The 19,682-nt window shown below is 53.5% G+C and overlaps 2 protein-coding genes across 3 annotated transcripts; both read right to left on the bottom strand.

Moving 5' to 3' along the window:
* Positions 1 to 47: 47 nt before the first annotated feature.
* PITHD1 (PITH domain containing 1) lies at positions 48 to 3,329 on the bottom strand. Its single transcript, XM_032709909.1, has 6 exons — positions 3,126 to 3,329; positions 2,369 to 2,412; positions 2,174 to 2,251; positions 1,153 to 1,257; positions 478 to 586; positions 48 to 307 (listed from the first exon to the last, which is right to left on the bottom strand). The coding sequence occupies exons 1-6, from the start codon at positions 3,309 to 3,311 to the stop codon at positions 206 to 208; spliced, it is 624 nt and encodes a 207-aa protein (XP_032565800.1). The 5' UTR covers positions 3,312 to 3,329; the 3' UTR covers positions 48 to 205.
* A 1,350-nt stretch (positions 3,330 to 4,679) lies between these two features.
* ELOA (elongin A) lies at positions 4,680 to 18,789 on the bottom strand. Of its 2 annotated transcripts, none has more exons than XM_032709893.1 (11): positions 18,628 to 18,789; positions 13,669 to 13,725; positions 12,931 to 13,049; positions 10,914 to 12,123; positions 9,735 to 9,849; positions 9,227 to 9,382; positions 8,762 to 8,859; positions 8,350 to 8,530; positions 7,757 to 7,868; positions 7,334 to 7,485; positions 4,680 to 6,795 (listed from the first exon to the last, which is right to left on the bottom strand). In XM_032709893.1, the coding sequence occupies exons 1-11, from the start codon at positions 18,697 to 18,699 to the stop codon at positions 6,734 to 6,736; spliced, it is 2,334 nt and encodes a 777-aa protein (XP_032565784.1). In that variant the 5' UTR covers positions 18,700 to 18,789; the 3' UTR covers positions 4,680 to 6,733. The 2 variants fall into 2 exon arrangements, with proteins under 2 accessions (XP_032565784.1, XP_032565785.1); XM_032709894.1 differs by having other exon boundaries at positions 9,227 to 9,379; positions 18,628 to 18,738.
* Positions 18,790 to 19,682: the final 893 nt, after the last annotated feature.

Consider the following 19,682-nt stretch of genomic DNA (forward strand, 5'->3'; position numbering starts at 1 on the left):
CGGGCCCCGGGAGGCACCCCCCGCGACAGCCGCACTCAGGGACAGCGCACAGCTCTGCACCTCAGCGTGTTTATTGCCCGCCACAGCCCGGCCCGCGGGCAGCGCCTCACACACGCGGCCCGGCCGCGCCCGTCCCGACACGTGGGGCTGGATGTCGTGTCCCGGGAGCTGCCCCGGTGTCCCGGGAGCCGCCCCGTCCCAGCCCTCAGGAGATGAAGTGTGTCTGAGGCGTGATCTGCTCCAGCCTGTGGTCGGCGGGGTTCGCGGAGGCCTCGTAGTTGCAGATGGTGACCTCGTGGCGATGAGCCTGGGTGGAGATCGGGGCTGTTACGTCCAGGGGGAGCGGGATTCCAACCCGCCCTCGGGCCCTCCGCACCGCTCGCGGCTCTGTCCCACCACCAGAATTTGACTTAATCAATGATTTCGAGCCCTTCGCACCCCCGTGGCTCGGGCTCGTCCCTCTCTGCCCTCACTCACTTCTGTCCACTCCCCCTTCAGGCCGATGTAAAAGATCTTCGTTGTCTCCGCCCCGAAGTTCTTTGGGAAGTGCATGGAGAGGTGGTAAACGTTGGAGAAACGGGCAATTCTGGAAGGAAACACACCCTGAGGCCGGAGCTGCCACTCCAGCAGAGCCCCACAGCCCCACTCCAGCTCCCCCTGATCTCACTCGGACTTGGGATCAAAGATCTGAGGTGCAGGAGGAGCTGTTCCCTCACACCCGTGGGTCAGCAATGAGCTGTCACAGGGCCCAGGGACAGGGGACAGGACACCAGGGTGATTCTCCACCCTGAGTGATGCCTTCAAATCTATATTGTATGAATTTTAGTACAGCTTGCTAGTACCTTTAGCCTGCTAGTAACTCTGTACAAAATTCCTAAAAATACCGTTTTAACATTCCTTGTTAAGAATTTAAGGTAAAATATAGATTTTTAAGGCATCACAAGAAGCCCTGGGGCACTGGAACCGCCACCCCCAGGCTCCAGGGAGGAGGTTTCAGGCCAGAGCTCCCACCTGGCAAGGGCAGGACAGAGCTGGGGAGGCAAATTCTGCCCTGGGCTGACACTGCCCTAAATTTGGCAGCACGTGGGCAGGCTGGACTGAGCTCCTGTGGCAGGGAGGGGCAGTCCCCAACCCCCAGGGTGTGTCTCTCACTTGGTGGGATACTCCAGCTCGCCCAGGGGGTCCCGGTTCAGGCTGAAGGTCTGCTCTGCTTCCCTGGCTGTGTCATCAAAGGACATGTGAGGAATGTTCCTGAACCTGAGGAGACAGGAAGGAAACCCAGGGAGTTGTTAACAGCAGGGCAAGATAATTGTTTTCCTCCCCATCCATTAGCACTGCCCACATTCTTCTCGAGGAGAAGCTGAATTGACTTTGTCTTCTCACACCCCCACAAAGCATCACCAGAAAGTACAACAGCCTGAAGAAATAACATGGAAAAGCATGGGACAAAGCTGGGGAGATGCAGATCTCTCTTGGGTACATGAGGGTGCCCAGATATTGGAAGAAAACAGGGGAAGCTGGGTGCCACACAGCAGCTAAAATTCAGCACCAGCACTTGGGCTGTGCATCTCCTTTGTCCCTCGGAGCACAACAACAGGACCAGGTGCAAGGTGAGCCCAGCAGGGCTTCACATCCTCTCTGTGGGACACACAGGACAATGTTGGCTCAATTAAGGTCTGTTTTTCCCCTCACAAGCAGGAACTGCAGAGCACTCAACACTCTTTTGTTAAAATAAGAAAGCAGCAGTGTAAAGAAGGATCTGTCTCCCTTCAGGAGCTCGAAGAGGCCATGTGGCTCAGCACAGCAGGAACCTTACAAACCTGGCTGCAGGATACTGTCACTTCTCTTCACAGTCCCTCCTTCCCACTGCTCAGAGCTCCCCTCTGGACCCTCTGACCCACCCCACTGAGCCCATGGCAAGTTGCTTCCTCACAGTGCACAGCCAGTGTCTGAACCAAATATTCTAACTCAAACCAGCCCCTCCTTTCTCTGGAGAAAAGGCAGCACTCATCCCACACAAGCTGCAGTTTATTTTCCCTCTTGGGTCCTTGGGATGACAAGGCAGCCCAGCACCAGAGCAGAGCCCTCAGTGGTGCCTGGGCACAGCGTGAGGGTGCTCAGCTCAGCTCAGCTCAGCTCAGCTCCAGAAAGTTGAAAAGCTGGTTTTACTCACAGCCTCATCTCCGCCGGGTGCGTCCCATCGTCCTCGCCCATCACAAGGACTCCTTTTAACTTCACACTGCCTGTGAACCTGCCCGGACACACAGAGCGCAGTCTGCACCTCCAGCCTCTCCAAAATCAGCCCCTGTTGGAGGGGCACACACTGTGCCTCGTCCCCAGGGGAGGAACAAGGGGTGGTGGAACTTACGGGATGTTAAACAGCAGCTCCTCGTCGTCATCGCTTTCCACGAACTGGGAAGAGAAGGAAGAGCAGGTCAGGACTGGGGCTGGGGGGGGGAACAGGCAGGGAGGTCACTCCAGAGGGGCTCAGGGGCACAGCAGCACCTCCCTCAGAGTCACAAACTATCTGGGGTTGGATGGGACCTCTGGAGATCGCCCAGTTCAAGCCCCCTGCCCAGGCAGGGTCACCTGGAGCAGGTGACACAGAGGTGTGTCCAGGTGGGTCTGGGATGTCTCCAGAGACTTCACACCCTCCCTGGGCAGCTGTTCCAGGCTCTGCCACCTCCATGGAAAAGCATTCTGCCTCAGGTTGAGGTGGAACTTGTTATGTTTTAGTTTATGGCCATTGCTCCTTGCCCTGTCGCTGAACAGAGTCTGAGACCATCCTCTGACACCCCCTGGAGATATTTGTATGGATTGACGAGATATTTGTGTGGATTTATGGGTCCCCTCTGAGCCTTCCCTCCTCCAGACTGACCAGGCCCAGCTCCCGCGGTGTCTCCTCATCCCAGAGATGCTCCAGACCCCAAATCATCCCCGCGGCCTCCACTGGACCCTCCCCAGCACCTCCTCCTCTTCCCTGCACCGAACATCCCAGAACTGCCCGCATCGCTCCAGATGCGCCTGCCCAGCCCCGAGCCGAGGGGCAGCACCCAGGACCCCCCTCCCTGCCCTGCCGCGCACCCCACACGCCCCAGGGACCCCCTCGCACCGCCGGCCCTCACCTTCGCGCGGTCGCCGCGCTCCTCCCAGGCGCGGAACACGAGAGCCCCGGACCCCTCCCGGCGCTCGTTGAGGCACTGCAGGCGCTGGCGGTCGATGCGCAGGTAGAGCGCCCAGGCCGCCCCCCGCTCCGCCGCCTCCTCCCCGCAGCAGCAGCGGCACCGCCCGGGCCCGTGTCCGTGCGCCATGGCCGCGCACCGCGCATGCGCCCCACCGGGGCACGCCCACTGCCCCGCCGAGGCCACGCCCACACACCGCCCTGGACACGCCCACAGAGCGCTCAGGGCACGCCCGTTGTTGGGTTGCCACGCCCACAGACCTAAGAAGGCACGCCCATCATCCTGTTGCTCCGCCCACAGAGCCCTCCGGACGCGCCCACCGCCTCATGACCACGCCCACGGAGGCGTGTGGGCACGCCCACAGAGTCTAGGACACGCCCACCGCCCCTTAACGCACTGGAGTCAGTGCATCAGAAGCCGCGCCCACTGTCCGCGAGGCCGCGCCCACTTTTATCACCACGCCCACATAGAGCGAACACGCCCATTGCCCCGCCCACAAACTGAAGCCCCGCCCGTGTGGGCGTGGTTTGGCGCTGCACGTGCTGAATCCCCCCGGTGGTCCCGGCGAGGGGGCTCGGAAAGGCTCCGAGGGTCAAACTTAGGGGCCTCTTCCAGCCAGGAAGGGAGCAGGAGCAGCATTCCCTTCGGGAATCCCAATCCCGGAGCATCACCCTCCAAGGGGCCACAGAGACCCCTTAGTTTAACAGACACTGTCAGAGCCAGGAAAGAACAAGCAGCCCAGGGTCCAGCGTTTGGCTTTTATTGAAACATGATTTTCCTCTTTTCATATAACTTATCTAATTAAAATATTCATCTCGGTTACCACAAAAAAAAAAAAAAAAGGAACATAGAAAATTGTATATACACAGTTCCAGGACCAAAATACAAACGCGAGGCCAAATCGCTCCCCCCCCCCCTCACTCCCGTCAACTCATCCCGCCGGGATGGGGCAGGGAAGGGGGAAGAGGCAGCTCTGCTCCCTCCTCTGTGTGTGGTGGAACACAGAACAACTGCACAAGGCTGGGAACGAGCACTTTAATCCCAGACTTATTCCATGGAAATAACCCTCCTCTGCTCCCAGCCGAGGGATGACCCTCCTCTGCCCTGTAGTGTCCGAGCAAAAGGAAGGGAAGGGCAAAGAACTGGCATCATCCCTGTGGGGTGCACAGAGCAGAGTCACTCCAGACACAGTGTCACCTCCCTGCAATCCCACAGAGCTAAAATATGGACATGGCTGGCAAAGCCTGGAGCAAAGGGGCTGCTCTGAGAGGGAAGGAGCATCACCCCAAAACAGCAACGACTGGGCAACACCCCCATCTGAATACTGAGCTGGGGTATTAATTAACTGGCAGTTTTAGCAGCGCCCAAAATTGTTCTTGGGCATCACCCAGCTCCTTTGTTCGAAGCCCCATCGTGTCTGAACACGATGCCAAGCTCTGCTTCCCTCCCCTCTGCCCCTGCCCCAAGTACAGAGGAGAAATAAACGGTAGCACAACGGTCAGCAGAAAGAGAATATATTGTTATCTAATTAAAAATACAGCAAAATTAAATACAGCAAAAACGCAGGAGTAAGGAGCCATTATTTTACAGCACAACACACACTGAAGATGCTGCACGGTAACATTTAAGCATCTGGGACTGTAACAAACTTACAGCACATGAGAGTCTGAGAACATTTTTCCAAGAACTTCAAACTAAGAAAAGAACAGACCAAATAAACAGCAGACAGAATGGTTTTAAAGCAAGAAATCTTTTAAAAGGGAGGGAGAAAAAGAAAAAAAAAAAAAAAGGGAAAGAAACAGACACAACCCAAGAGAAAGCAGAAGCAAACAGGGATTTTTCCAGAGCCCTCCAGGGAGGACCCTTCACAGCGAGGTTTCCCCCGGTCAGTGCACACAGACAACTCCACCGGTTTGGGATTTGGCAGCCACGGAAAGCCAGCAGCAGAGCTTCTCAGGAGCTGCCAACAACAACAGCATCCACTACCAGCATCTTTTCCACCCAGACAGCGAAGTCCTAGGGCAGCAAATATGGCTTGGAACAGGAGAATCCCTCCCCTCTCCGATCCAGTCGGGCCTCTGAGCCCTCACAGAGGCCACCATGAGACCTGGGTCTCACCAGCCCCATCCTCTGCTTGCACCAGCCCTGGGGAATTCACCTGGGGACAGACACAACCCACGAGCAGAAACCTTCCCCACCAGGCTCCACATGCCACAGCCTGGGTGTGTCCAGCGAGCCCAGCTGCCACCACACCCCTCAGCAGCACCGGGGCTCCCACACTCCCAGGAGCCCCAGGGCACTTCCTCAGACTCCCACCAGCCACTGGTGTCACCTCACACACCTCTTCCTTCCCGAGCTCCAGCTCCTCAGACACCAAGTACAACGGAGCCTTTTGAACTCCTGCTGCGAAGGACACATGTTAGAACAACCACGTTCAGTCACTCACTTCCCTCCAGCCTCATTCAAGTGGTTCCAGGTTCAGAGACCACAATCCTTGGACTCTTCCAAAGAGGGGGCAGAGCAAAACATACAGAGGAAAAGACAGGATTTAGGCACCAGCTTCCAAACTGGAAATAAATCCTTTCCAATTCCACACAGAAAACAAGACAAAAGTATTCCTTCTTTCCACTAAAAGAGGCAAACGATGCCTTCACTGATATTTAAAAACTTTCATTTGCAAAGTCCCCTATTCCTCTCCCAATAAAAAGTTAAAATCCCACTTGGTGCACAGTAAAATTCCTCCCCAAACCCTTGCAGTTTTATTCCCAGTAGCCAGCAGAAGACAACAACAGCAGCAGAGGAAACGTCCCCAAAGGCTCTTGGCATCCCTGCACGGCCACAAAAGCATCTGTACAGGATCTACAGCAACAGCAGGGGGGAAGGTCAAGGGCTCAGGTTTTATTAACACACACGAGCAGGGAGCGAAGCCTCGGGACTTGATGCACCTGTTAAAGGAGTGACAAGTGGATGGGCCACCAGTCCTACCTGTCCCAGAGTCTCCAGGTGAGACTTTGGGCCCAGCAGGTACCAGATCACAAGGAAAGACTCCCGTGACACCCAGTTTCCACTCAGACAGATGGATTCCAGCTCAAGTCACAGAGGCTGACCCCTTGGACTGGACTGGGAGGGGAGAGACTACTGGGAGCGACATAAATAACACAGCAGGGTAGAGGGGCAAAATATTAATTAAAACCATTTCATAATTTATTAAGAGGTTAAATAGTAAATAAGTCTCTGGATCTTCCACTCTCAGCAGGTGCCAAGACTTCACATTTTCCTGTGTCAGGAGATTCTGTACACCCTTCTTTCGACGGATGCCAAAGCCAGAAACAGGATGTTGAGGGCAGGGGGGGAAAGAGGGGGAGGGCTTGACACTGAGAAAGGGACCAGAATAAAAGATAAAATACTGTGCCGTCATCTTGTGCAGATTGAAGCTTCTCCCAGCAGCTGCAGCCTCCAAAGAGTCCAAGGGCAAGGGCTGTTTGGGAACCTTCTCCCCCTCCAGTGCCACTCCTTCCCATGAGAGAAAGTCCCAGGTCAGCACTGCAAACTTATCTCCGAGAGAACCTGTTTTTGAAAGCTTTGATAGTCTTTGCCATCATTGGTGCAATTTCTGCAACGGAGAAAGAAGGGGGGGGAAAAAAAAAAAAAAAGACAAATCAAACAACAAACTCCCACACACGAAAGGAGCAGTGGCAGAGTAAGAGCAGAGAGCAATTCAAAGCTGCAGCCCTGGTAAGTGTGTGCTCTCTGATCGTGGCCCATCCTATTTATCAGGTCACAGACTGAGGAGAACCCACTGCTTTCTGCACTGCAAGGACACAGACCTCTGGTTAAACCCTCCCTGCTTCCCTCCCAAGAGAACTCCACCACATTTTCATAGTTCCCAAGAGCTGGACAGACACAGGACAGCAGGAGGGCACTGGTGCCAGTAGGACAGGCTGACACAGTCAGCTCTGGGCAGAAAAAGTGAATTGGATGTTTCCCTGTGCTTTCCCTTGGGAAAGAAGTTTGAACAGGCTCTCCTCAGGGAGAGGAGATGCCAACATCAAACTCTCCTGCGTAGCCTGGAATTCTCCTGCAGCACAAGCAGCTGTTGGTGAAGGAGGAGCAATAAGAGGCCACAGGGATGTTCTGCAGGTTGTACTTACTCTTCACTGGGGGTTTCCTGGGGTCGAAGGAGGAGAAGGTGCTACCTGAAGATGGGACAGAGTGGGCACTGCTGGTGCTGGGCCCATCGTAGGACTGCTCGTCACTCGCTCGAGCGTGGCTTTTGCTGGATGTGTACAGGACAGGTTTGATTCTGAAACACACAGGGGACAGGCATTTCAGTAAAGATTCACCACAGTTTGATGCAGTTCTACAGACATGAGCCATGTTTGCCAACAGCACCACGGCTGATACCACGTGGAACCACCTCTGTACTTCCCAGCAAGAAACAGCCCAGCAGAGTTACAAGTTTCACTGCAAAAGGAGCTCCCAGACACTCAGTATCCTTTCCTGCCCGGATGCAGAGCTTCAGGGGGAAGCTGGCAGGAGGCCCTGAGCAGCAAGAGCTACTGAGAAACACTCACTTGGTCTTCTCTGGCAGAAGAGGCCCTCCAGTTCCAAACTTCTCTTGTCTCCTTCGTACATCCCGAGGGGGCTTCGCTGCAGAGTTCACAAATGCCATTTTGGCCACTCTCCCTGCAAGAGGCCAGAGGGAAACATCACTTAGATTCAGCTTACTATAAAGGAGGCTCCTCAGTGCTTGTCTTCAAGTTCATCCACCTCTCCCCAGTCCATCCACTCCCAAGCTCTGGTAACAAGTCTCCTCCCCAAGGTCTGAACCTCTTGCAGTCACAGCATGGGTTGTGAGAAATCAGACTGATCAGCTCAGGAGTTCTCGTTATGTTCACCAAAAGAGCAGGAATGATTCTCCCCGCTCTACTTTTCTTCAATCCCAGCATGGAGAAGCCACTCTGGAACAGGAGGTGCTTATTCAGCCCTAAACATTCCTGCTGTAAAATATCAAAAGATCGCTCCGCATCAACACCGCTACGGGCGAGAGTGAGAGGCTGCCAAACCCAGAAGCAAAGGCCACCACACAAAGAACACAGAGCTATGCACATCCTAAAGTACACTAGTTTTAAGCAAGTCACCCCAAAACACCCTCCCTCAGCCCCACCTTTGGGTTTGTTGGCGTGGGCCGAGCCGATGTTCCGCGCCAGCATGAGCAGCCGCTGCTCGCGCGCGTCGTGCAGCCGCAGGTACATCTCCCGCCACGACTCGAACTCCTCTGGCTTCTCGTTCTTGAAATCTCTGAGGCAGTGATTGTGCCACAGCTGATCCGTGTCCTCAATGAGCACCTGAAACAAACCCACACGTAGCTGGCATCCCTCCGGGCACACCTCCACTCCCCTCGGCACCGGCGTCGCTGGAATTCCGCAGAGGGGCAAGATGGGAAAACCAGGAACTCAGGACTATCAAAAGCCAACTCTTGTTACAAAAAAAGCTTTGTTCTCTGCTATTCTGCTACTGCAGATGAGGACAGAACATGACTGTTCCATGTCACATCCCTTCCCAGCTGAGGCACTCACATGATTACATTCCTCGATGCGATACAGCTGCTCGGGGGTGCATCTCTCCAACACCGGCTCCAGCACGGAGAAAGGGACACCACCCACTTCATAGATTGCTAGAGAGAAGCAAGATGCACAGAGTATTATTTATCCTGCTCCTTCCTTGCCGAGGAAAGGGATTGGCACCTTCAAATGCAGTGGGAAAAACTGGAAGACTGTATGAGGGGAAGAGGAAAGGAACCTGAGGCACCGGCACCTCCAAGTTAAGAAGTGCCCGTGCAGGCTCTGTTTGCCACAATTTCCATGCTTTACCACTGCCTGAAAGCATTCTGGGTGCTGATCCCTGCAGCACCTGAGCTTTCAGGGAGATCTGTCCCATATTTGTGACAAGGGGCAGGTGTTCCCACGCTCCAGGCCAGGCGCTGACGGGATTTATACAAACAAGCTGCCAAAATTTCAGTGTAACTGAGGCAAGGTACTTACAGTCGATGTTGTTGCTGAGGACCCTGATGCACTGCTGGTACAAGGACATCATCTTTGGGAGGTAGGCGGTTTTGGAGCCCGAGTACACCTGCATTTTTGAGTTTAACCGTCGGCCTGTGAAACCTGCTTCGCTCTCTTCGACCGGCGAGGACACTGCTGTGAGGGGAAGGACTTGGGGTGAGAAGGGAGCAGAGAAATGAAGAGCCCACCCCGATGAACACCACAGAGACAAAAATTGGACTAATCCAGGAGCAACCCCATGGGCAAAACCTTCTCCAGGAGACCTGCAACCTCGCTCAGGAAGGGAAGGCCCAAAGCCCAAACCCCAAAGAAGGGTCAGCAAAGGATTTTCCTCGTTTCTGCCGGAGCACGTGGGAAAGCAGCTGCTTTTCTCTGAAACCTGGACTCTGGGCAGAGTCAAATAGAAAGACTTGGACCCAGCCAGCATCCACTCCTGCTCTCTCCCACAAACTGGCTCGTTCCAAACCTATTTTCCTGCCCAACATACCTTTCCTTTTTGTCTGGGAGCAGGTAATGGACTCGATGGAGGGAAGAGGACGATAGTTGGCCTGGATCGGGGGCAGTGGGATGTCTGGTAACGTTGGTACCACATCTAAGATTATCTGGAAAGAGAGGATGGACATGCAAGTGAGACAGGAGTACAGGAGAATGTGACATCCCACCAGTGTACAAACAGCACTGAACTGCATTCTTCTGCATATTTTGAATAAACCACTCAATGCTGATCAGTTCCCACTGGGAAACAGCCTTGGGGGTGGCTCTGACTAGGCTGTCAATATGAAGAAGCCAAAATTTGGGATCTGAATCACTCAGCTTCCTCCAGTAAGAGCCATCCACATCTTTAACCTACCCAGGACAAGCAGAAACATATCCTTGATATGTCATTTACCTGTTCTGCCTCTTCTCCTCCTGCTGCAAAAAAACTCTGCAGTGGTAGAGAAGGGAATGTCACAAACTGAGGGGAAACTTAAAACTTTGATATGAGGCACTTTTTAGAATGAATGGCAAAGAAGAATTTTAAGTGCTGTTAACATTATAAAAAACACTTTTTGAAGAGCCAAGTGCTTCAAAGTTCAGTAAAAGCTGAAACAGTAAAGGTTTTATATGTTAGTCCCTATTTATACACCAAGCCCTGGCACCCATGTGACAATGGATATGAACAGAAATACTGCTCATTTTCCAGGCTTTCACAAAAGAAGGTTTGTCTTTTAAAATAAGCTGCACTGTAACACCAGTTCTCCCATTTCTGGACACCAACAGATTTAATTAACAAAACTGCAGTACCAATACAGACAAAAAAGACTCATTTTAGAGTGTAAATACCTGAGAGGGGAGACATGGGAACCTTGTTAGCAGGAGATGCACTGAACACTGGGCTGGATTCTGAGCTGACTCACCTCTACAGATACTCTGCCTGTTTAACAAGTGCATCATTGTCCCATACTCTTCCATATGAGTATTTAGCTGAAGGTTTTCTCTTTTACTCTCCCCATTTTTTGACCAAACATAAAATAATAAGCATAAAAAAACACCCACTGCATTTCTTTCTTCCCCTCCCTCTTCACCCACTTTTCCAAGAGGAAAACTAACAAGCCCCAGGCGGCAGAGGACCGAGAGCAGCTGATCCCACCTTCTTTGCTCACTGTCACATCCTTCCAAACCTTACCCTCTTTGGTTTAGGAGGCTCTGGAGGTTTCTTCTCTGCCTTTTTCTCGCTTGTTTTCTTGTGGCTTGGACTCTTCTGACTCGAGCTCGAGCTGTTGCTGCTGGCTTTGGATCCGTTCTGTTTGCTGTGCCCTCGGTCCTTCTCCCCAGCTGACCCAGCCGAGGGTTTGACCACTTTCTTTTTCTTTTTCTGGGGCTGGTCGTAGCTGAGATACGACTCAAAGGACATTGTGGGCTGTTCAAACTCGTCCTCCGCTTCCCCCTCCCCAGAATTTGAGGAAAAACCCGCCGATTTTTTGTCCACGTCGGAGATTTTGCGCTTCCCCTCCGAGGATTTTAAGCTCCCAGAAACCCCCTTTTCCTTGACCCTGTTCGACGAGTCAGCCTCAGCTTTCCGCTTCTCCCGCTCCGTGCTGGAGGTCTCCAGGCTCGGCTTGGACTTCTCCAGTTTGCTTTTTTCAGAGTCCCGATGCTTTTGCTTCTTAACGTGGTTGTCCAGAGACTCTTCCAAGGGCGGCAGCGTGTGCAGCTTCTCCTTTTTGGAGGTGCTGCTTTCTCGGTTCTTCTCCTTCTTGGTGCCGTCCGACGTCCTCTGCTTCTCCTTGCCGGCCGCTGCCACGGGGGATTCTCGGAGCTGCTCTTTAAAAGAGGTCTTGTGCAATCTTTCTGGGCTGAAGGCAGAGGTCCTCTCGTCCCCCTTGCCATCAAGTCGCTGCTTCTTGTGAGATTTGTGCTCTTTGCTTCGACTCGTGTTCCCTTTGTCACAGAAGTCACCGGAGTTCCGGCCTCCCACGAGCTTCTCCTGAAAGCTGTGGCCTTTGCTGGCTTTCCGGTGGAATACTGTGGGTTCTTCCTGCTCCTCAGAGGCATAAGGGTCTGTGTCCATATCCTGAGGGCTCTCACTCGGCTCAGGTGACACAGCTTGCCCACAGTCCGAGTACTCCTGATCTGAAGAGAGCACTGGGGAAGATCTGCCCCAACCCTTCCCCTGGTGGCTGCTATAGCCATAAGTCTCATGGGCTCTCTCAGGCCTGGGATACCTTTTGGACTTCTTTTCCCTATGATCTGGGCTGTAGGATTGGCTGCAAGATGGCTGGAAGGGTTCTGAATAATCCTGGTCAGGTTCCTCATCCTCTCTGAGGGAGGACTCCTGATGTCTCTTGCTCGAGCTGCTCCTCTCGTAGTCACGGTCTTCAGAGTCCAGGTTATTTCTGAAGGGAGAAAAAAACCAAAACAGTTAAATTAAAACTTCCCACTGTGACTGAAAAGAGCCAATCCCTTTGGACCATGTGGACTGGAACATCTCTTACAGAAGACTAAGGCTGTATTCGGTAGTTTTGTGGTGAGAATGCCACTGATTTTCTCAGGTACGGCAACATTCAGGGATTTAAAAACTGCATTTCTAGTGCAAGAACTAAGCACTCTTATTAGAACTAGAGACAGATGTGTACAGAACCTTCTCCCTGGCTGTGTGGTGCCTATGGGGAATGTCACCCAGTTCCCAGTGAAGCACATAGGAATGAATAACTGGGTCTTTATCACTCAAATCTATTTGATCTCATTGCTGGGTTCAACACAGCTTTGTTACTGCAACATGCCTGCTGTCAGCAACTCCCAGTTTCCACAGGGTTTTGGTTCATAAAAGCTTTCTTTCAAAGCAGGCCACTTCCTTTCCTTGGGCCTAGAACTTCCTGTCTTTGGCACCATAAAATGGGAAGCAAGCAGATTGCAGCTCTTGCTTTATTTAAGGCACTCTTCTGGCATCTCCTGTTAATCTCTTCATCAAATTCTTGAAAATTGGCCCCCTACTTCCACACAAAACTGCAGCCATCAGCACCCAACGCTCCACAGCCAGCAAAGGCAGGAAGTTTGTGCCAAAACCAGGCAAAAACCCCCAGGCAGAGTTAGACATTTGTTTTATGAGCTTTTCCAGAGCCTTCACTTTGCTTCCTTGGCCAGAAAGGTTTATGATGTCCCCTGCAAAGGCATCCCAAAGCTCACCCATGAGGTTCACTCACCGCTCTGCCTCTTGGGCCACTGGCACCAGCTTCTTCCACCTGGCCACGAGGTCCTTGGCAAAGTCTCCCACGAGCTCGTGCTTCCGAAGGCTGTTCACAGTCTTCCCAACACCCGTCTCCTGCATGGGAGAGACAAGAACATGAATCCATCTTAGCAAAACAGGCATTCTCACCCCTGCTAAACTTCCTAAGGAGTCAATGAAGCCAACACACCACCTCCTGCTGTGAGGTAGGGATAAAGTTCCTTGATCTAACAGCAAAGATATCACATTCACCATGTTTCCTGCTGAAATTATGTCATTTACTACGTGTAAATCAGAGACTTAATCCTACCTGAGTCTAATTTTCTGTATTAATGAACCAAGTTAGTATTTGCCATGGCAGCTGATAAATTTGAGGACAGAAGCCATTAATAATTTTAAGGATAGCTCTCTTCCTAATTTCATGCTGATTTATCACTGGGATCCGCTCCGACTCTCATATCCCAGTCGAGTGTTAAGCTTTTGGAAGAACTGAGGATGACAGACTGTCCTCCATGGCTTCCCACCTGCTCTGACACGCTCCTTGCCCGTTCCTGGCACTTCCAGAACCTTATCACAATCACACCCATGACACCAGGCTGGAGCAGGTGGCCAAGGAGACACACCCCCTTCCAGGGAAAGCAGCATTTCCGTGGAAAACGCTTATCCCGTGACTCGACAGACACGATGAAAGAGTGAGAGATTTCACAGCTCTTACCACGAGAATGTCAACTGTGATGGGCAACTCTGAGAGCCTCTTCAGACTTTTCAGCAGCTGTGGAGACAAGAGGAAAAGCGTTCAGAGTTGTCACACGGAACCACAGACCGGGATTAGGGAGGAGGAAAATTCTGCACTGCCTGAGAGCCTGTTAGGAGGATCCAAGTGGCTGCCAGCTGCTGTCTCGCTCCAAAAGAGCTCCTGAGGAGCTGAACACAAGGGCAAACTGTAAAGAAATTATCATCTCTTTGCCTAAGAGAACACATCTGAGTCTTATAACGCAATCAAATATTAATGTTTTCCTCACACGGGCCTGCAACTTAAATCTGGCTTAAAGCATCAGGAACAGACACACAGCAAGAGGAAGAAAGGACTCGGGAAGTGGTGCTGGAATCAAATCCCTTGGCAAGAGGGGTGGGAACAAACAGAAAAAAAAAGGAGAAGGAAGATTTCTAGATGCTCTAAAAGACCCAAAAGGGGAACCTGTGTCTCCTGTGCTGACCACCCCCAGGCCAGTGCTGCTGACAGTCCCTCTGCTCTCAGGTACTAAAAAGGCACCTGAGCCCTTCCACAGCCTCTGCCTCTCATCCCACTAGTTTTTCTTCCCTTCACTGAACACCAGGGAAGTGTTTCCTCCACACACCCCAAGCGAGGCCCTGTCAGCACCTACAGCCACTCCATGGGACAGAGACTCCAATGTCACCCCAGCAACGAGCTGCAGGAGCTTGACAAGGGGCAACGGCCTCAAGCTGCACCACGGGAGGTTAAGGTGGGACATCAGGAAGAATTTCCTCACTGGAAGGGTTGCCCAGACACTGGAATGGGCTGGAAGTGTTCCGGGAATGACTGGACGTGGCACTCAGTGCTCTGGTCTGGTTGGCAAGGTGAGGACTGGTCACAGGTTGGACTCGATGGTCTTGAAGGTCTTTTCCAACCCTAATGATTGTGGGATTCAAGGTGAATGGGATGTACTTGAACCTCTGCCAGCCAGGTGGTTTGGGACATCGCCTCACCCACGTCTATTGGCTCTGTAGCTACAGCACATGGTAGAACACATCTGACAGCACTGTTGCCCCTCACATTATTTCCCACAGCTCAGCTATAGCCACAGTCCAGCCTCATCAGCATTCCCATTATTATAGCCCCTATACAGCCCAGGCTTTGCTCAGCACTCCTATGCTATATGCCATACAAAGGGCTGCCCCTGATCCAGATCTTCTCTTTAAAACACTGTGCTCGTGCTCAAATCAGCACTGTCAGCCTCAGCTATTCCAGTCACCCCCACGTCCACCATGCAAGGGTCAGAGAGCTTTACAAGTCTCCCTTTTGAAGGAAATGAGTCCTTTTAACCTCGAGAGAGAAAACCCTCCTCGACACCGAAAGAGAAGGGTTCACCTGGCTTAAGCAAAACCAGGACACTTCCTGTTCACTAGAAACCAACTCCTTTATATTTAGGACTTAATAACCGTGACACAAGGTTTCGGTTTTCTTGTTTTTTAGAAGACTGAAACAGTGATACCAAGAGTAACTGCTCGGTTGCCTTGCCAGCGCAGCTGCTCAACAAGTGCACTGGCAACTGAAGCCATCAAACCAGAGACAGCAGAGACACAGCCCAGCTCTGCTGCCTTCCCCCAGACAGGCAAGGCCTGCCACAGTTCCTGAGTCAGGATCCCTCTAGGAAGGCCAAGATCCTCCTGGCAATGACAGTAAAGGAGTTTGGACTAGCGTGCACAAAGGTCCACTGGAAGGGGAAGAAGGGTGGATTTTGTACGAGCTAGAAAAAGTCAAACAGGACACTATTAAGACAACAGCATCCCTTTAAGCTGATTAACTTCCTAGAGAGGTTGTTTCAGAGCTTACAAAATCCCACCATGAGAATAAGAACCTGAGGAGGACTTGTTCTGGTATCCATAAAGCCTCCCAATTATTTTCTAGCTACACCCCACTGTAGCTAATTTCCCACAGCTCTTTAGTTATTTGTTGCCTTCAGGGCTGAATTCCAGGAAGAAAAGCACTGTTCTCAATGGGAATGCTGTTCTCAATGTGGTTTGAGACCAGGGGACCCACACATTTGATCCAGAACACGTCTCACAGGGAGCTGGGTTATTCCACACCCACTTCAGTCAACGCCTGCAACCTCCGTGGAGCGCAAGTCCTCGTGCATGAGATGCACAAAGTGAGACAAATCCAAAGCAGTGAGGCCTAAAAACTTGTACTAATCTGCACTTCCCATGGAAATCAGCTGATGGAGTGCATCCCACTGAAATCAGCCAAACCCCCTCCAAGGGACATCAGGAAGAATTTTGGACATCAGGAAGAATTTCTTCCTGGAAAGGGTGGTCAGGCATTGGAAGGGGCTGCCCAGGGAGGTGGTGGAGTGACCGTCCCTGGAGGTGCTCAAGGAACAACTGGATGTGGCACTGAGTTGATATGGAAGGGTTGGGTCAAAGGTTGGACCCGATGATCCTGGAGGTCTCTTCTGTGATTCTAAACCTGGCAGCTCATCTCAGAAACAACCAAGATCCTACGAGTCCTGTGAGGAAAAGGCAACCAGGCAGAAGACAAGAGAACACCAGGCCCATATCTTGGGAGGCACCAGATCAAACACACACAGCAAAGCTCTTCCAAAACACCCCAGTACAGAGCAGAGTTCCAGTCAATCAGCCACAGGACACAACCCACGAAAACTTCCCTTGGTTCCAGCTCCAATCAGGTTTTGTTGAACATGGGTGGATTGTTTTCTTATTCTAAAACTCATCCAGACCGTTACGACACTAAAAACACAGATTAATATCAAATTACTCCAGCACAGCCTGGCTGCTTCCTCTCTGTGAAGATGCTCTTATTCATGTTTTCCTTCTCCTATTTCTTCCCTCAGTCCTGCAGCAGAGTTTGTACCTTCTCTGCTGGAAAAAAAAAGACTCTTTCCAAACCATTACAGCACTGTCCAAGATTTCCCTCATGCCGTTCTGTGCCAATTCTCACCTAAAACCAATAATAATACTTAACACCTTTCAGCAAGGCAACGAGTTGAACACTTTACTGGGCAAATATTGTTCTTTCACATTCCTGATATGACATTTTCAAAGGACAAGGCAAGAAAAGTGAAGACTGGAAACGGTGTAAGGTGTGGGCAGCACCCAGGGATGCCGTGGATTTGTCCTGCTGACAGGGTAAAATTTTATGGCACAGGAAGATTCTCAGAAAATCCATCAAAGAAATGCAATGGCTACTAAATTCAAGCTTTAAAACACTAATGCTTTCAAGGATATAGCTGGAAAGGTACCAGAAAATCAAGAGTACAGATGAAAGGACCTTTCTGCTGGGGAAGGGAAAAGGTTTTGGTGTCACCACCCTGCTTTACCTCCTCTGCCCGCCCTCGCAAGACTGCACAGGATCAACAGAGCAAGAAACCACTTTACTCCACGAGGTCACTGGAGAAGGAGTCAGGCTGTGCAAACAGTGCCCCAAGTCCTGCAGCGCCCCAGAAACACACACAAGCACTTCTTGCCCCAAGCTGACACAAGGGTCAGGGAACAGGAGCACTAATTCTCTGTGCAATATTTGAAGTCTCGCCCGTGTTCTCGGTACCACAGAGCCCACACCCCCTGTAATTGGCTCCCTGGCAGTCCCTCAGCTCCATTTGGGGCTCCACCAGTTAAACCTTGCCCTGGCCCTGGCTGACGGGATGAGGAGAGTAACCAGATCCTATCACATCACCCCCAGCGAGGCTGGAGCTGCTGCAGGGGCTCCCATTTCAAAGGGTCAGCACTTGATCATCCACTCTTCTTCTTGGGCAGCGCAGCGGGAGATCTTAGAAAGAGAGTTCCGCAGGTGTTTGCCTCAGTTAAACAAAGCCAGCCAAGCACAGAGCACCTGCACAGCCCTCCCCGCCTCCTCTTTCACCCGAACTACACAAAACACGAACCAAACACCTGTGAGCAGCCACAACAGATGCTCCCCCTTTAAAACAGGACACCTCGCAGAACGGGATCACAGCACGCCCGGGATCAACCGTAACTCCAAAATTTCCCTTGAAAAAGCAGCTCGGGAGGCCGGTTTGTCCCAGCAGGGGGGTCGCTGCCGGCAGCCGAATGTCACCGAACACGCCGAGCCGGGGCAGGTCGGGGCAGTGCGAGCACAGCGGCCGCCCCACGGCAGCTGCTGCGGGCAGCACATTTTGGCAGCGGGCACGTTCCCCGCGTGGAGAAGGGGCAAGAAGAGCCAAGAAACTCCCCCAGACGGAGCCAGCCCCTCGCCCCCACCCGCCCCCGTGGCGGTGCCAGGGGGTCCCGTGTCCCCCCGTGTCCCCCCTCCAGCCCCGCGGTTGTGCCCCCCCCGTCCCGTCCCCTCCTGCCCCCGCTCGGGCACCGCGGCTCCTCCGCGGGGAACACGTCACCAGGGAAAGACTCTTCCGGCGAGTTCTCCCGATGCCCAACCGCGCCCCAGCCCTGCCAGCGGGGACCCCAAAAGGGACGCCCGCCTGTCACTGCCACGGGGGGTCCCCAAAAGGGACCTCGGACCGATACTGTGGTGGGGGGACTCCACGAGGGACCCTTGTCCGCCACTGCTACAGGGGGACCCCAAAACGGATCCCTGCCCAGCCGCACCCCGCCTGTGCCACAGGGGGACCCCAAAAAGGGACCCCTGCCCGCACCCCACCCGTGCCACGGGGGGACCCCACACGGGACCCCTGCCCGCCGTGCCACGGGGGCACCCCGAAAGGGACCGCAGCCCGCTGCAACGAGCCCGGCCCGGGCTGGTGACAGAGTAGGGGATCCCATCGCGGACAGCCCCCGGACCGCCCGTCCGCCTCGCCCCACGGACCGCAGTTGGGCACGGCACTCCGCGGAGGGGGACCCGCGGCGGTGGGCAGGCCCCGCGCCGCTCCCCGCGCCCTCCCGCGCCCCGTCCCCGCCGCTGAGCGCCCCCCCGGCGGGCCGGAGGAGCCGCCGTCACCTTCTTGGGCTCGGCGCTGCCCGCCAGCCGCGCCTGCAGCCGGCCCACGACTTCCAGCACCGACTCCGCCATGTTTAGTGCTGGCCGGGCCGGGCGGCGGAAGCGGCTTCAGCGCCCGCCGGGCACACGGCGCGGCCCCGCCGCCGCCGCCATCTTGGCTGCGGGCAGGAAGCGGAAGCGGCGCAGCGCGGCCTCGGCCATGAAGGGTGAGGGCAGAGTTCGGCGCCGCCATGTTGAGGCCTGGCGGCGGCGCCGGGCGACGCCATCTTAAGTGCGGGCAGGGCGGAGCTGAGGGGGCGCGGCCGCCATGGCCCACCCTGAGGGAGCTGAGGGGGGCGCTGCCGGGATCGGGACGGACTTCCACGGAATTACAAAGTGATTGGGGTTGGAAGAGACCCCTGGAGATCATCCAGTGACACAGGAACGCGTCCAGGTGGGTTTGGAGTGTCTCCAGAGAGGGAGATTCCACGCTCTCCCTGGGCAGCTGTTCCAGGGCTCTGCCACCCTCTGAGGGAAGTTCTGCCTCATGTTGACGTGGAAGGTGTTATGTTTCAGTTTATGTCCATTGCTTCGTGTTCTGTCACTGAAAACAGTCTGGCACCATCCTCTGACTCTCCTTGGAGATACTTGTATGGATTGATGAGATATTTGTAGGGGTCGATGGGTATTTGTATGGATTGATGGATCCATACAAATGGATGGATCCTCTCAGCCTTCCCTTCTGCAGACTGACCAGGGCCAGCTCCCCCAGTCTCTCTTCGTCACAGAGAGGCTCCAGTCCTTTAATCATCTTTGTGGCCTCCACTGGACCCTCTCCAGCAGCTCCTTGTCTTTCCCAAGCGCCCTCAACCGCTTCTCATGTGGTTCACTGCCTTCCCCTGTTGCTGCAGCAATGCCCTTGGCTGGGGACATCCAGGATAACTCCTGCTTCCCTTTGGGATTGTTGGCAGCGAGGATGTTCTTGCAGTGCTGTATCTCAGGTCTGAGTCTGGACCTGAGTCCAGCCCTTTCCATGTCCCCCACTGAGCCCACACCACCCCAAAAGCCTGCAGTAA

Source organism: Chiroxiphia lanceolata, chromosome 24 (assembly GCF_009829145.1).
Source record: "Chiroxiphia lanceolata isolate bChiLan1 chromosome 24, bChiLan1.pri, whole genome shotgun sequence".
Lineage (NCBI taxonomy): Eukaryota > Metazoa > Chordata > Aves > Passeriformes > Pipridae > Chiroxiphia > Chiroxiphia lanceolata.

Bases quoted from the DNA above. Each gene is read 5' to 3' on its own strand.
- PITHD1 (XM_032709909.1), bottom strand. From the start codon at position 3,311: ATGGCGCACGGACACGGGCCCGGGCGGTGCCGCTGCTGCTGCGGGGAG. The intron at 587-1,152 runs GTGAGAGACACA...GTTTCCTTCCAG, and splicing joins GAGCTGGAGTATCCCACCAA to AATTGCCCGTTTCTCCAACG. The intron at 308-477 runs GTGAGTGAGGGC...ATCTCCACCCAG, and splicing joins TGAAGGGGGAGTGGACAGAA to GCTCATCGCCACGAGGTCAC.
- ELOA (XM_032709893.1), bottom strand. From the start codon at position 18,699: ATGGCGGAGTCGGTGCTGGAAGTCGTGGGCCGGCTGCAGGCGCGGCTG. The intron at 13,726-18,627 runs GTGACGGCGGCT...TTGTCTCCACAG, and splicing joins GCAGCGCCGAGCCCAAGAAG to CTGCTGAAAAGTCTGAAGAG. The intron at 8,531-8,761 runs GTGAGTGCCTCA...GGTTTGTTTCAG, and splicing joins GCATCGAGGAATGTAATCAT to GTGCTCATTGAGGACACGGA.